The sequence below is a fragment of the Passer domesticus genome, chromosome 25 (assembly GCF_036417665.1).
Source record: "Passer domesticus isolate bPasDom1 chromosome 25, bPasDom1.hap1, whole genome shotgun sequence".
NCBI lineage: Eukaryota > Metazoa > Chordata > Aves > Passeriformes > Passeridae > Passer > Passer domesticus.
Genome location: NC_087498.1, coordinates 6,442,118 through 6,458,384, shown reverse-complemented (window position 1 = coordinate 6,458,384; position 16,267 = coordinate 6,442,118). Strand labels below are relative to the sequence as shown.

At 54.7% G+C, this 16,267-nt stretch overlaps 1 protein-coding gene across 1 annotated transcript; it reads right to left on the bottom strand.

Moving 5' to 3' along the window:
* Window positions 1–290: 290 nt before the first annotated feature.
* On the bottom strand, window positions 291–15,219 carry TAFA3 (TAFA chemokine like family member 3). Its single transcript, XM_064399030.1, has 6 exons — window positions 14,881–15,219; window positions 10,661–10,745; window positions 10,275–10,393; window positions 4,185–4,334; window positions 3,156–3,280; window positions 291–1,570 (listed from the first exon to the last, which is right to left on the bottom strand). Exons 3-6 carry the CDS (start codon window positions 10,390–10,392, stop codon window positions 1,559–1,561), a joined length of 405 nt encoding a protein of 134 aa, XP_064255100.1. The 5' UTR covers window position 10,393; window positions 10,661–10,745; window positions 14,881–15,219; the 3' UTR covers window positions 291–1,558.
* Window positions 15,220–16,267: the final 1,048 nt, after the last annotated feature.

Here is a 16,267-nt window from a genome sequence, read left to right as displayed (position 1 = left end):
AGCATCTTTGGGGACATGGCACTGCAGCAGTGGGAGCTGCCACACAAAGGTGAAGCAGCAGGAGAAGAGAAGCTCTCAGCAAAGCATCCTGTACAAATTAATGCACTTTTCTTTAGGATTACTCTGAGCTACTCAGCCTCTGTTGGCCACAACAGGCTTTCAGCTCTCCTCCAAAGCTATCACTGCACAAGCTGGTTGGGACTGGAATGGCCAGGGCAGAGTCCCCAGCCCCTTCACCTTGGATTCAGCAGCATGAGAAGCACTCCCAGAGCCTCCCTTTGCTGCTGAGTGAAAAGACCTTTTTCAGAGATTAAAATGAATTTATTATTTCACAGTCTGGTATTTACATCACATCTGGAGAGGGTATTACATACCCCATTACAAAAATGTCTCAATAATGAGTCCTGTGGTGGGCGCCAGGGCAGGAGGCAGTGGCAGCAAACACACCAGTGACCCCCTCACTGCCGTGGTCCTCACACCATCTCCAGCCCCTCCTGCACCAGCACACCCCCTGCGGGGTCCCAGAGCAGGCACAGAGCAGGGCTGGAGGTGCTGGTCCCACAGCCCCAGGGTCCCAAGCACCTCTGACGTCGGGGGCACAGCGCTCAAATTCTCCCCAACCTTGAGTTGCCACACCACAGAAAACGGTGTGTCCTGGAGAAGGTCATGAGCTCAGGGCCAGGAGGTGGTATATTTCTCTTTATTTTGGATTACTACAACAAAATCTAGCTTAGTCTGAGGCCCTGTCTGATGCCCCAGACACCCCAGAGCTGCAGACAGAGGGATCGCCTCACACGAGTCTGAAATTCAATTGCAAACACAAGCAGAAACTCAGTGCCTGGGATTTGCATGGTGCAAAACATTAAATTTGCAACCTGATTAATGCAATTACTGAGAAAGGAGAAACCAGCAGCATGCACCATGGAGACATCTCACCATCCCTGGGAGCCAACAGGGTGTCAGACACCCTCTGACTGCACTGCCACATCTGCTGCCTGGGGCAGGGAAAGCCCAGACTCCGAGGGCAGAGCAGCCCCCAGTGACTCAGGATCAGGCTGGAGCTCAGCAGCTGCTCCTAGGAACCCCAGGAGCAGGAGCCACAAGGGGAAGGGCTTCACATAACCACTGACTTCCCGATTCCAATGCAACTTGGATTCAGCATCTCGGGAGGCAGGGAAAGGCAACCCACAGCAATGACTTCAGCCATTCAGATTAAAGCCCATTTTGGGGGCCTGCTGCCTGTCTGTCTCTGCACTGTCAACAGCTCTTACACAGTGGGAGTATTTTATTCAGGATTAGAAAACGAGCCCATTTCTTGGTTGGTGGATGTGTCCACAGAAAAGGAGGAAACCGTGGAGCGATGGGATTCTGGCAGCTGCACTGGGATCGCTGCCTGCAGCCTCCAGGGAAGCTGGGGTGCAGTGGATGCTCTGATCCAGCAGCTCACAGTCCTGCTGGCAGTGCAGCATGGCAGCCCTGGAGCATCCCCCCTCTGCAGGCACTGGGCCACCTCCTGCTGCTCACGGGAGCACCGGGCAAGGCTGCTCAGCCACAGAGGCTATCGAGTGACCTGTGGAGGAGAGGAGAAATTATCCAATGCATCCAGCTGATTCCCATCCATGAATTATCACCAAACAGCCTCAAGAGGTGTAAATAAGATTGGCTCTTTACTTTCATTTAATGGAGTGGCCGTTCCAAACGTCACCTTAAGGATGGTTTGTAATTTTTGTGCTCTGGCTGCAGCTCCCACTGAGGTCTGTCTGCACAGGGGACTGAGATGCAAATCCAGCCCTTTGGCACCATTCCAAAGTCACTAAAGTCATCCAAAGTTACCAGAAGTCCTCTTGAAAACACAGGTCTGTGTTCCCAAAGTGTCACCTCCCTAAGGAGGGCACAGCACCCAGAAGGAGGTTGGCCATGGAGGGGTCTGCTGGATGAGGCAGGAGAGCAGAAGCTCCTGGGTCCTACTCCCATTCCAGATGGCAATGGTCCCAATGAGAATTCAAGACAGAGAAGCCAGAGCAGAGGTTTTGTGCTAAGTTAGCTGCTGCGGGAAACCAACCAACCAAACACTAAGAGGGGAAAAAGACAGCCAGCTCAATGTAATCCTGTAGTTACTGGTCAGTGATGGATGCTCAGGGTTGGAGGAACCTTTTTGGATGTCCATAAAAACACTTCAGCATGAAAGTGCTTTCTGTGCACAAAAATAATAGCAGCAATGAAAAAAATCCTGACATTGCTTAATACCATAATTTTGTGGTGGGGGATGTGGGGCGAGGAAAACGAAAGCATAAGGAATAATTACACTCAACAGTATGAACAATGATTACAAAATTATGCAACGGATTAACCATGGCATATATGTAATTACTAATGAGTTTGATAAAATTTTAATTACACCTTGTTCTTTGGGGCATTCAGCAAGCCATGAAAATAATAATCGTGTAGTGCTCTGTCACAAATGATTGCCTCAGCCAGAGAACAGGGACAGATTCAGGGCTGTGTCACGGGGCTGGGAAGGGCAGCCTGTGACCCCGGAGCAGCGGGTGGTGCTGGGGAGCTGGACATCCTGGGAGCCCTGGGATGTTACACAGACACACCCAGGATGTCTGCTCAGGGGTTGAGCCATTCAACACCAAGCCTTCCAGCAAGAATGATCAATTGGAAAAGCTCCGGGATCTACTCAGGGCTGTGGTGTGTCTGCCAGCCCCTCCAGCACCAGTGACAAGTGCACAGCCCAGACCTCTGCTCTGTTCTGGTGTGCACAGCCCAGACCTTCTGCTGTGTTCTGGTGTGCACAGCCCAGACCTTCTGCTGTGTTCTGGTGTGCACAGCCCAGACCCTCTGCTCTGTTGTGGTGTGCACAGCCCAGACCCTCTGCTCTGTTTTGGGGTGCACAGCCCAGACCCTCTGCTCTGTTCTGGGGTGCACAGCCCAGACCTTCTGCTCTGTTCTGGTGTGCACAGCCCAGACCTTCTGCTGTGTTCTGGTGTGCACAGCCCAGACCCTCTGCTCTGCCTCAGTGGGTCCTTATCAAGCAGTGTGTGCCCTGAAGGAGCTGGAGCTCTCTCCTTCCCCACAGAACTGGGTTTTCCTGCTTGCCCCAGGCTGGGGAAGGCACACCTGGGCTCCCCCATCGCCTGACAGGGACGTACCTTGGTGGTCTTCACTTTGTTGCCACTGCTGCAGCTCCATCCCGAGAGGTCAGGCAGCACTTTGCATTCCTCCCCGTCCAGACACGGCTCCATCTGGCACCACCACTTCTGCAGCACGATGGAGGCTGGGGGAGAGGAGGGATCAGCGCCCCGGCTGCAGCACAGGGTGTGGGGGAGCAGCTCTGCCCGCCTTTGGGTGACACCAGGACACACAGCCCCTCTCTGCAGCACAGCTCACATCCAGGGGCCTGGACAAGGAGCTGCTCCTCACCTGCCTGGCCTCGCCTGACCCAACTGCTCCACCTGCCTCCAGAACACCCTGCCTTCCCTCTGCCCAAGGAAAAAAAGGCCCAATGTCCTTGCTCCCAGGGAGAGCAGTGCTGCTCAGGAACCTGCTTCAGGCTCCACTCAGAGAGAAAGGGATTGTCTCCTAGCACTCTGCTCTGTTAGGGTCTTGTGATTCATGGCTCCAGTTTGGGAGCCAGAGTGGGCTCTCTTCTATTTGGGAACAATATGACCTGAGCAGCTGGAGACAACAAGAACCTTCCCTGACAATTCATTCTGGCATTATTTGGTGTTGCACAGAACTGCAGTCACAGGCCACTGGCTGTCAAGCAACTCAGTACCATGCTGGCAGGGGCTGGCAGTGCTCCTGATGGCTCCTTGGTCATGGCACATGATGGCATTCAATGAAACATACAGTTTGTACGCTTGGTGCTCCTCAGGGTGAGGAGACGTGCAGGGATCGGGGCTGCAGACCCGACCCCAGCACAGTGATGCTGGAACCCCAGTAACTCCCCAGAGCACACAGCCCAGGGCTGCACAGTGCAGTATCACAGCCACACCGACTGAGTCAGTGCCCAATGAGAGAGTGTCCCCAAAACGTGCCCCCTTCCCCACTGCTCTGCTGCAGGATCCAGGGCAGGTCTCCTCTGTTAATGCCAGGCACACGGAGACCCCACAGCTGTTTAACCCGTGAGGATGAGGTCAGGGATTGAAAAGGAAGGGGTTGCACCGCGGGGTCCTCACCGTCCACGCAGGAGGGAGCTGCCCGCGTTGTCCCTGCCACCTGCCCTGGGAAGCAGGAGCACTTCACCGTCTGGGAGCGCTCCTCGATCTTGTTCCTGTTGCAGCACCGGTGAGCGGCGATGACCTCGCACGTGCCGGGCTCCACGTGCACTGCAGGAGAGACAGCCCCGTGAGAGCCCGGAGCTCAGCCCCTCTGCCCACTGCCCAGGGCAGCGCTGCTGTGTGAGCTGTGACCAGGGCACCCGGAGAGCCCGGTGTGTGCAGCACTGCCCTGGCTCTGGAATCACCCTGGGCTGCTGGTGGCACACAGCTGGTGTCTGGGCACAGCACCTTCCCAGCCCAGCTGGTGTCTGGGCACAGCACCTTCCCAGCCCACCTGTACCAAAAATGATTCCTGCTCCACACCTCTCATATCTGAGCTCTTGCTCCTATCAGCCCTCACACCCATCGTACCCTCCATGCCACAGCCAAGCCAAGAGCTTCATTGAAACTAACGAGCACATTAGCTAATTGCAGCTGATAATGAGATGCACTTTGCTGCAAGAGGGGATGGTGCTTTGTGCTGCTTTTGGCTTCAAGCAGAGCACCATCACTTCTGACCACAGCTACAGTCAGCGCCTCCACCTCGCCATCACCCACCCTCTGCCTGGAGAAGAAGGATCAGGATGGCGTTTCCACCCTGCAGTGGCACAGAAATGTCACACTGTTCATCAGCAATTCAAGCTGCTCTGCGGCTCCCCCTCCCAGTGCCATTAAAATATTAAGGAAAGTAGAAAACTACCGTGTTGGCTGATCACCTCTGGGATCAGAGTTTAGAGCTGGTCGGCATCTCAAATCAGTGCTGCGTAATGGCCCACACAAGCACAATATAAATCAGCCAAAAAGGGCTGAGAGACCTCATTCCCATGACCCCAGAGATCCCTGCAGGTCCTGCTTAATGAGCACCGGAGGAGCAGAGCAGAGCCACACGTGGGCACATCCTGGGTCCCGTGGGCCACCAGAACGGGCTTTTATTCCCTAGCAAACAGGAGCCAAGCTGGGTAGAGGACAGGGAAGCTGCACTCCTGCAGGGTGGCATCCCAAAATGCACACAGGTAAGCAGGCATCAGGGCATTCCTGGCTGCTCCATGCCCTTGGCTCAGGACACCTCCCACACGGGGGTGCAGGCACGAGCCCCCAGGAGGAAAGGCTTGGAAGGAGGTGCAAGCAGGCCAGGCAGGGCTCTGCAGGATGGTGTGTGCTGCTGCAGGAGCCTGTGAGCCCCCAGCCAGCCCTCTCCCAGCACACGAGGCTCCAGCAGCTGCTCCGACCCACCCTGCACTGGCCTCACCCTACCCACGCTGCCACAGCTCCAGCTCTGCCTCACTGCTGGAGCATCCTGGATGCCATCCCCTCCAGTGTCACCAAGCCAGGGCAGCTGCCCTGTGTCACAGCCAGTGCCCCTGCAGGTCCCCAGCCTCACCAACAAACGCTGCCCAGCTTTTGGAACGCAGCCACTTCCCTCTCCAAGGAAAGCTGAGGGGAATGGGATCTCTCCCCCACCGCGGGGGGAAATCCCTTTGCCTTGCACATATTTTTTTTCACATCCCTGCTCGGAAATGCTCTTCCAAGTGCAAACGCCTGGCTTGTGGCAGCCGGGCACGGCTCCACCAGCTTCCAGTGCCGGCTGGGAGGCAAAGAGCATCCTTGAGGATGTGAGGAGCTGCTCGGGACACACCCTGTGCACACGGGCAGCACGGGCTGTGCAATCACTGGGACCTTAATTTGCTTCATTTATTGCTATTTCATGGTCATTTTCTTTTAATGAGCCCTTACTTTCATTTCTGTCCATAATAATTACACCATTATTATATGGAATATTTTGTAATAATATCTCTGGCCACAAATTTTATCCTCTCTTTGAAATGCCATAGTAATTCAGCTTTAATAATAAATTCCGTTCTTTTTGTATACAGAAATGGTAGACTTTGGTGAAAGTGAAAAGGAAAGCAACTCTTTGCAGAACAAACATGATTGTTTTGCCCTTTCTTTATGGGATTTTTCAAATAATCTGAGGAAGAAGTAGAGATCCTTGGCTTGAGCCCACATTCCTCTCACACTGTGGTCCAGGACCACAAGGAGTCACTCTTCCACCCCCTGCACCTCACCAGGGAATTTTACACCCTCAAGTCTCAGTGTTCTGACTCATTTTCAGAAAAGCTTCATTAGCAGAGCTCTTCCCGGGAGGGCTGCCCAGGCAACCCCTCTGCTCCCCTGCAGTCCTGCTCTCCGGCTGCTCATTTTCAGCTCATTTCAAAAGGTTCAGCCGAGGGAGAGCCAGGCAGAGCTGAGAAATCGGTCATTACAACCATGCAATAGCAGTTTGCTAACGTGTCAAAGCCCTTTTAATTTGCTGGGAAAGGTGCAGCTCAGAGATAAAGAGAAATTTGACTCCCTCTGCCTTACTGCAGCTAGCCGAGCGTGGTGGCAAGGGGCTCCTGCCACACCAGGGGCTCCCAGGGGCTCCTGCCACACGGAGTTTTCATGCCCCACGCCTGGGAAGGGCGAGCAGAGGGGCTGAGCCCACGTGCAGGGCGAGTAGCGGCTCCAGAGCTCCCTGCAGCTGCTGCTCCTTTTGCTGAGCAGCAGGAAACTTGGAACAAAATGCACATCAGATGGATGGTGTGTTTAACACCGACAGCAGGAAACCTCCCGAGAGCCTGGGAGAAGTTCCAGAGCTTCTGGCATGCTTCTCCCTCCCGTTTAACTGGTATTTCCCCACTGGAACCCTTTTTTAAAAGACACGGCTTATCTCGTGGAACCATGAAGAATTGTAAGAGCAAACAGCTTTTGAATCCTGCATGCAAAAATAAAATAAAAATGCTGTCCTACTCTATTGACCTTTAAATGAGCAGCAGAACATGGGGTTTTTATGGCATAACCCGAAATGACACACTTTGAGTATCTCAGGGAGCGTGGGCACAACCCCACATGTTCAGTGTGAAATAATGCTTGCTGGTGGAGAGCTACAAATGTGGAGAAGTTGGATGCATGTAAGTGTCAGGCAATGCCAAGAGAACCTCGTTTCCCAAAAGAAAAAATTCCAGCTGACTTAAACGCTTTTTTCTTCTGTTTCAGGTTGAGTGATGAGCACAAAGACAGCCCTTTGATTATCAGCTTTAGGAGGTGCTGGGGCCACCTTGGTGGGAGTTGGATGCAGACCTTGCAGCCCTGTTCATCATGAAGACCTCACCATGTTACACAGGGCGTTAAACTGCTGGTGAATCATTCTTCACCAAGGAGCCTCCTATTCTGTTTCCTAATGACTGTGCTTGATTCATGTGGCTCCTTAAATCCAAATCCAAATTCTGCAGGAAGCAGTGCTTTGCTGGGTGGGCACTAGGGACCTCAGGCACATGGTATGATTCGTGTGCAGGGCCAGGAGTTGGACTTAATGATCCTTGGGGATCTCTTCCAACTCGAGCTATTCTATAATTCTATTATAAGACCTGGATGCCACAGTCAGATGTGTCCCTGGACAGCAAACAGAGGGTTTGCATGTGGACTCTCCAAGAAAGTTTTAAGTTTGAGGTCACAATTAAAGACCTTCCTCTGCTACTGATCATTTTTAGGTGGTTATACCTGTGAATAATTCTTTATGGGATGAATAACAATTCTTTAATGGGATGAAAGCTCTGGATGTATCTGTCCCTCAGCATCTCTGACTCTGGGGGGGTCTCAGGCATCAGTGACAAGGTTATCCCTGTTCAACTCCACACAGAAACAGAGCTGCAGCTTCCTTGGACACAAATGTCACTGCCACTGAGAATGAGCATTATGAAAGCAGCATTATTATGCAGCATTATGTTTCAAACATAACCTTCACCGAAAACTGTCCCAAATGCAGCAACAACAGGGCAGACAACAGGAGAGAAAAGCCCATGAACTCAACAAGTAGAAAAAGAATTCTTGTTTTGAGACCATGGAAACCCAGCCCAAGAGATGAGGCAGTCACAGGAAGTTCTTACAATATCAGGAAGGCAGGATGGGCAGAGAGAAACTGTGTTCAGACAGACATAGAGCAGAGCCAAACTTTTAAGTGTTTGCTCCTGGTCTGCCCTCTTTTCTGTGGATCACATTTTCCTGAATAAAAATCACACAGCTTGGTCTGCTGTGCATAAGTGTGTGAGAGCAAAAAATCCCTGACTCTGGGCCTGCTGGCACATGAATCCACGAGCCTGGCTGCTCATGGGCAAGTGAGATTTATACATAATTCACACCTACCAGTACACCTGGGCATCTGCACCTCAAACCTCAGCAAGTTGCTGCTTTATTAATCCCAGGTGGAATTCTTCCCCAAAGAAGCAGCTCCCTGCAAACTGATACCATGGAGGAGCAGGGCTCTCTGGCACTGGGACTGGGCAGGTTCAGTGAGCACTTCAAGTCATCCAGGAAAAAAGCAAAGAGTTTTCTCCCAGTTCAAATCACAGAATGGTTTAGGTTGAAAAGAAGCTTAAAGCTCATCCTGCTCCACTGCCTGCCAGGACCACCTTCCACTAGACCAGGTTGCTTAGAGCCCTGTCCTACCTTGCCTTGGACACCTCCAAGGATGGGGCACCCAGGGTTAGGAGAAGGGAAAGGCAGTAGCTGCTGACTGGCTGGCTGAGGGACTCACTCTGGAAGATGTGTTTGGTTTTAAGCAACGCAGGAGGGGATTACAGGATTAGAACTGCTTTAACTGTCAGCCAAAAATGACAGAAATAGGACAGGGTTAGGTGTGGGGTCAATCAAGAGCATGAATGGTTTCAAATTAACCCGTGAGTGCCCTTTCCAAGCAGAGGCATGTGATGCAGACAGCAGGTTCCCTGAGATCCAAGTGCTCACCTGTGCTGCCAGGTGCACAGCTCTGCCAGCAACACCAACAACACCAGCAACACCAGCATCACCAGCAACACCAGCATCACCAGCATCCCCCTCCCCATGTGTCCTCCCACCTTGCTCCAAGGAGCCCACAGCTCTGGTCCCACCCTGGCCCATCAGGCTCCTCTGCAAGGGAGGATGGCCACAAAGGGCTGAGCACAACTTCTCAGATGCTTCTCTTGTCTGGACACAAACTTCAACCATGGGTTCACATAACCCCTCCAAAAAATCACATCCATGCCACAAAGCAGCATTCCAATGCTCAGAGAGGAAATCTCAAATTCACAGCTGGGAATAACAAATGAACATCTCAGAGCCACAACGATGTTTTCCACCAAGACTTTCAGTTCTACATCACTTTACACTCGTTCCGTCTTCCTAGATGATCTTTGCAACCAGAGCAATACAATGATAAGTCTATAATAAGTCAATAATAAGTCAATAATAAGTTTCTAATAAGTGGAGAGTGGAGTGGAGAGTGTCCATCACATAACAAGGGGGGTTTGTGATACTCATAGCAACTTGGGTGGAAAGATTTACATCCACTGCCCACAGAGCAGGAATTACCACAACAATAGGTTCACACAGACGTATCAGATCTATGTATGGATCATTATACGTGTCTCAGATTTTGCTACAGACATGAAGAAATTCTCTTCTTTAACTCCTCAGACCATCCCAGCTCACCAAGCCACTGGTTCTAAATGCCCCATAATGAGTATTCACAACTTCTAACTCCAAGCAGCAGCTCCTATGGCTGCATGTTCCTCCCCATGAAGGAGCAGTCCAGGAGTTTCCTGCACGCGTGGACACTCCAAATGCCAATCCAACAGCTGTCACCGTGGCACTGCGTTGTGCCTCTTGGTATCTGTTTGCTGGATGCTGCCCCACACATTTAGCACATCCATCCTTGCTGCTCAGACCCCAGAAAAAGGGCTGGACACTGAGCTCCCTGGGGCTGTCAGCACTTGGAACCCAGAGAGATGCCCGCCTGCTCCTGGTGTGCACCACAGCCTGAAACTCCTCCTGCCCCCACCAAGAAACGGGAGACAGAACTTCACCAAGCAGCTCATCCCCACAAAACCCCCACCTCAGGCATCCCATGAAGACCCCAAAGTACTGCCACGATCATGGGGACCCAGATGATTGCACAGGCATGTGAGACATGCAGCAGGGATCTTGCTCCCCTACCTGAATGGCTTCTGTGGTGATGCGTGGAGGCCAGCGTCAGTCGTCCCCACAGCGTGGAAAGGCAGAGACTGAGCACGAAAACCCATTTGCTCAGGCTCTGTAAATCTCTCTCACTCATTCTACCGAAAACAAGAAGAGATATGTGGAGGAGGAGGGACTGAGGAGGGCTGGGAGGTGCAGATCCACCCACCAGTGCTCCTGCACGCAGTGCCATGACTCCTGAACGTTGTGAGGACTGGGGTGTCTGGCTGTGGGGACATGGCCCTGGGAGATGAAGGGATTCACCCACCACCCTCGGATGACCTCAGACTTCAGCAGCAGCACAGGCCATCTCAGCAGGACAGAAAGAGACCCCACGAGCAGGAGAACAGGCGAGTGATGGTTACCTTTTACTGGTGATTCACGGTCACATCTGTGCATCTGCCAACCTCAGGCGGGTCAGGTCTTTCCAAGGAGCAGACATCAGCACATCTGAAAGGAGAAAGAAGGACATGGGCAGTGATACCTGCCAACAGTGTGAGCCACTGTGTCCCTGGGAGTGGCTGGGGACACCTGGCAATTTCACCAGCCCCATTTCAGGACACACACTCTCAGGTGCATGTGTCCATTGCACCACTGAAACTTCTCCAGGAGCTCAGCCCATCACCCTGCCCACCCCTTTGAACAGCAGGACCTGCAGAGCTGCTCCTGATTTTTATGCTGAGAGCACAAAATCAGGTCCTTTAGAGCAGGTCATTAAAGCAGATGACAAACACTAAATGCACAGCCAGTGTGTGTGGGAAGAGCCAGAGCAGACCAGCAGCGAGTCATTTCAGGTTCTGCCTTTTCTGTGCGTGGTTACGTGCTGCTATTGTCCCTGTGTCACTGAGGACCCTTGCAGTGATGCCCAAGGCCTGGCATTTGCAAACCACCTGCTGCCAAACAGGAGGATGGGCTGATCCCGCTGGGTGTCCTGGGGCCAGCACCCCACAGGAAGCAGGAACGGGGCAGCTGGCTGCCAGTCGGATACACAGAGCCCATGGCAGTGCCAGGACCTGCACTCTGCCCTCCCAGCACGTCACCTTCTTCTGGGGCTGCTCCTCCTTCCAGCACAGACACCAAATTCCTGCAACCACACACTCAAAAGTGCATGGGCTACCCCTGGGCACACCGAGAATCTCTCTTGGCACCACACTGGCACCACTCCCACTCCATGCAGCACATGCTGGGAAGAAGCCAAGTTTTACATCACCTGAAGCCCCTAGGGAAAAATGCAAGTCCCAGAAGGTTTTGTGTTTTACTGCTGCACCCTTTAAATGTGTTCTCCTCACTATTTACAGCCCTTCAGATGGGAACAGCCCTGGCACTCCTCAGGCAGTGGCACCAGCAGCGATGTCACTGCTGGGCAGCTGCCAGGTGACATGGTGACCTCCCAGCCTCCACTATCACCTGCTGGGGTCTAACCAGCTCCAGCAAACAACTATGTGCCCCATAAAATTTCAGTGCTGGATCATGACTTACTACCAAGTCACCACAAAGACAAGGGGTGATGGCACTGAGGGTGGGGAGTGCTGCCAGGACCAGCAGCAGGGGCCAGGGGTAGCCCTGCCCTGTGCCAACCTTGCACCCACAGTCCCCTCCATGGGCAGTACAAAATTCCAGCAGTGCACTGGACAAACCCATACCTCTCAGAGAAGAAATCTTCAGTTTCCAGCCATGTTTGAAATTTCTATCTGCTCTGGACCATGAGACAGTGAAACCACAGACTCCTCTAATGAAGAGCCAGAACAAAATATGCTGACATTTTTAATCAAAATGAAGTGATTTGAAGTGGTAAAAAGGGCATTTCTTGTTTAGAAGCATTTAAAAATGAATTTTCCTGTTTTAAACTGGCATTTCAAAATGAAAAATGCTTCATTCTGAATTGGTGATTTAAAGTGATATTTTGCACTTTGATTCTCCCATCTGGAAAACAAAAATCATAAAATGTCATCAAAAGTGTTGACATTTGCGCAGGAAGAAACCAAAGGTATATTGACAAAACCACATATTTTATGCTAAAAAAGAAAATAGAGGTAAGGAAATCGTTCTCATGAATGCTGTGGGATGGTCAGCTCGGCCAGGAGCAGACTGAAGAGTGGCTGGCAGCATCCCCCTTGCTGTCCTGACTCCATCCCTGCCCACTGGGGGATGAGGGGCTGCTCCTGCTCCAGACAGAATCCAGTATGGCTCAACATGCCAGAAAACCATTGCTCCTCGAGGTGATGTGGTGGGACTGTAAGACTCTCTCCCGTAAACCCATATTTGGGTGGTCTCTGATGTTCTGGCACAATGTGCTCTGCATGAGGCTTCTCACAGGGGGATCACACAACAGCTGGTACTGCTGGAGCCCCTTTTCAGACCTGACAGCCCACGGTGTAAATACTGATGTCAGCTTCAAGCATGCACCATTTGCTCAATGACAAAGCAAAGAGCTCTCTCGGAGCTGCTCAGTGTTTCACCTGACTACAGAGGCAGTGTGTGCCCAGGGCGTGGGGCCAGCCCTGCCCAGCCACGCTGTACACAGGAGCCGTGTCCCACAGGCACACAGCTGTCCTGCCCCGCGACGGGGCACATCTAGCAGCCCAGATGTGAGGACAGCACACAATGCCAGTGCAGTTTTTGCAACAGTGAGTCCCCAGTGCTGAGGAACCTCCCATGTGCCTTCCGCCAGAGCAGGCAGGTCCCCATCAGGAGACCCTGCTTTCCTGGCAGCTGCAGCTCCTGCTGCATGCAGGGAGCACAGCCCAGCTCCCAGGCACCAGGCCTGAGCCCACAGCACACACCTGAGTCCTTCTGGAGGAGCCCATCCCCAGCTCATGCCCCTGGGACCCTCCAGGCCATGTGAGTGTCCAGGAGACATTCCTAAACCCCTCAGCTGGACCAAAACCCAAGCACTCCACTGGCCACTCCACCCGCAGAGCACAGCAACACGCTCCCAGTACAAAGTATATTTAGCTCAGAAAGGCTGAGCTGTTTGCTATAGCCAAGGAAGCATAAATAAATTACAGTGTTATCAATAATGCAATCCACACTGTCCATGCCACACTCCAAAGGGAATCCACTGAGCTGAGCAGGAGCCACGCTGGTGGCCAGGAGAGCACGTGTAGCTCAGGGGAGCAGAGGCACTCAGAGCTCCCACCCATGCCAAACTCCCATTAGAAAACACAGCTCCACAGAAACTGCTGGTTTGATAGTTATCAACCTCCAGTGTCGTGAGATTACAACTACAAATGTTTGGTCTAACTTGAGATTTTTCAGCCTGGAATGTCAGTGAAATGAAGAGTGGTGTTCTGGCATGTCAAAACACTTAATTTTGATTGAAAATCTTGGTATTCTCCATTCTGTTATGTGCCGTTTGGAATTTTGTGGATTTTTTCACTAACATTTTTTATCTGCTTTTGCCTTTTGGGTCTGAGCTGGGACCTGAAGGAACTGTCAAATTCCCCAATCTCTCAGACTATCAATCTCAGATGCAACCAGAGTGTCAAGAGATGATGGTTCCTCTGTGAGGGTCCATGTCCCCCCTGTAGGCACATGTGGGCATGGGCCACCATCCACGTGGGAGCTTCATCGAGGTTCTCAGCACAGACACAACACAGAACAGCTCCCTGCTGCCCTCCCAGACAACAACCCTCACAGGAGCTGCGGACCTGTTCCTCCTCCTCCATTAAAGCCACACGTGGAACTGCGCCCCTCCAGCCAGGGTCTGCAGAGCCCAGTGCCCCACAGTGCTGATGAGGCTAATGAACTGCCCCCCAGGCCTCTCCCTGCAGCAAAAGGGATGGATGGCTGAGGAGCAGGAGCAGGAGACTGCTGCTTCCCTGCCTGGGCCCCCGCAGCATGGACAAACTCCTGACTCCAGAATGGGACTGGTACAGCTCACGCTCTCCTCTGAGCCACCGAGCCCCTGCCCGTGGCGATGGGGCCGTCTGACCCCTGCCCATCCCGTGCCCATCCTGTGCCCCTCGAGCTGGCTCCCCGTGCCACTGCCCTACCGCAGCCTGGCGCTGGCCAGAGGCAAAGCCATCCTGGCTGGAGGGGCTACAGCAGAGAGGGAGGCAGCAGAGGAAGATCAAAGCCCCGCATCCCATCCTGTCCTGCTCACGGCTCTGGCCGCAGGGACAGCCTGTGCTGAAGGCAGCAGCAGCTGGGATCTGTGGCCCCTTCCAGAGCAAAGGAGCATCCTTGGCTTTGCCTCCCAGAAAGGCGAGTAGCTTCGCAGCGCTGGCAAAGCAGCATCCGTGAGGAGCCCGCTGCCCGAGCCGTGGCCGGACAGGGCCCCAGCGGCTCCGAACCCCCGCGGGGCCCGTGCCCGCCGCTGCTGCCGGAGGCCCCGGTAAACTCACGGCAGGGGCCCTGCCGAGCCCCGCACCGGCCCCGGGAGCCCCGGCGGGCGGCAGGGACCGGGACACGCGGGGAGCGGCGGGGAGCGCTGGACCCCACGGCGGAGCCCCGCACCGGCACTCCGGTGCTCGCTGGCACTCCGGTCCCGGCGGCTCCCCGGCCCTCGTGGGGACCCAGCGTCCCCTCGGAGCGGCCCCGGCGCCGCCGTCTCGTTCCCCCCCGCCAAACTTTCCGCTCGTACCTGCCGGTGGCCTCGGTGCGGCCGGGGGCCGACGCTGCCCATGGCCGGGGCCGCTGCGCTCCGCCGGGTCAGCGGCGCCTCCGCGGGCCGCAGCCGCCGCCGGGGGCCGCGGGCATCGCGGGCTGGGCTGGGCGGAGGGCGCGGAGCGAGCGGAGCCCGGCGGGGCCGGTGCCGGAGCGCAGGGGCGCAGCGCCGCCTGCTGCCGCCCGGGGACCGGGAACCGGGGACCGGCCCCGCGATCCGGGCTGGCACCGGCACCGGCTGCTGCCGCCCGGGGACCGGGACCGGCCCCGCGATCCGGGCTGGCACCGGCACCGGCACCGGCACCGCCTGCTGCCGCCCCGGGACCGGGAACCGGGGACCGGCCCCGCGATCCGGGCTGGCACCGGCACCGGCACCGGCACCGCCTGCTGCCGCCCCGGGACCGGGACCGGCCCCGCGATCCGGGCTGGCACCGGCACCGGCACCGGCACCGCCTGCTGCCGCCCGGGGACCGGGACCGGCCCCGCGATCCGGGCTGGCACCGGCACCGGCACCGCCTGCTGCCGCCCGGGGACCGGGACCGGCCCCGCGATCCGGGCTGGCACCGGCACCGGCTGCGCACCGAGCGCTCCCTGCCCGCCGGGGCGCTGCCCCGCCCCGGTCAGCCCCGGTGCCCGTCAAGGCTGTCGGGGAGGAGGAACAGGCAGAGGGAATTCGCCGGGAAAATTACTGACGCGCGCGACACCTTTCCCCACCCTCCGCATCCCTAAAAAAACCATCAGGGGGGTGATGGCCCCGCGAGCTCCGAGGGATGTGGAGTGGTGAGGGGATGGACGGACAGACAGCCAGCCTCATTGCTGGCCCTGGCATTCTCCTCCTCAAAGGATGAACCTGGTCAGAACTAATTTACCCAAAACCTAATTTTCCCTGCCAAAAAAGGTGTGATGGGTCCGCGAGCACAGAGGGATGTGGAATGGTGTGGGGATGGACAGGCAGACAGATGGACTTCTGCAGCCCTCTTCTCCTCAAAGTGTGTGTCAAACCACCAAAACAGCTTTCCTGGAACTGAAATAGCACCACCAGCCTGGATCGAGCTCTGCAGGAGACTCTCCCTGACACAGGGAATTCCAACACCTGGGACCACAACACCAGCCTGGGCCAGTTTTTTCCCCATGGCAGTTCCGGGCTTGTCCAGAAAACCTCTCCTGGTGCCTCCAGGGCAGAGCTGGCTTGACTCCTCTTGCAGCAGGCAGCAAGAGGCTTTAAAACACCAACAAACAGCCAGGGCAAAGGTTGAATTTTCACCATTGTTGTCAAGAATTAGACCTGCAACCTCAGCACAGCTGAGATGAGAGGCTGGAGTTCCAGGCACTCATTTTCGTTGCTTTGCTCAAACCTACTTGCA

What these genes read in the sequence shown, in the direction of transcription:
- TAFA3 (XM_064399030.1), bottom strand. Translation starts at nt 10,392, where the DNA reads ATGAGTGAGAGAGATTTACAGAGCCTGAGCAAATGGGTTTTCGTGCTC. An exon ending in TCACCACAGAAGCCATTCAG is followed by an intron (nt 4,335 to 10,274) that starts GTAGGGGAGCAA and finishes TCTCTCCTGCAG; the next exon opens with TGCACGTGGAGCCCGGCACG. An exon ending in AGCTCCCTCCTGCGTGGACG is followed by an intron (nt 3,281 to 4,184) that starts GTGAGGACCCCG and finishes CCTCTCCCCCAG; the next exon opens with CCTCCATCGTGCTGCAGAAG.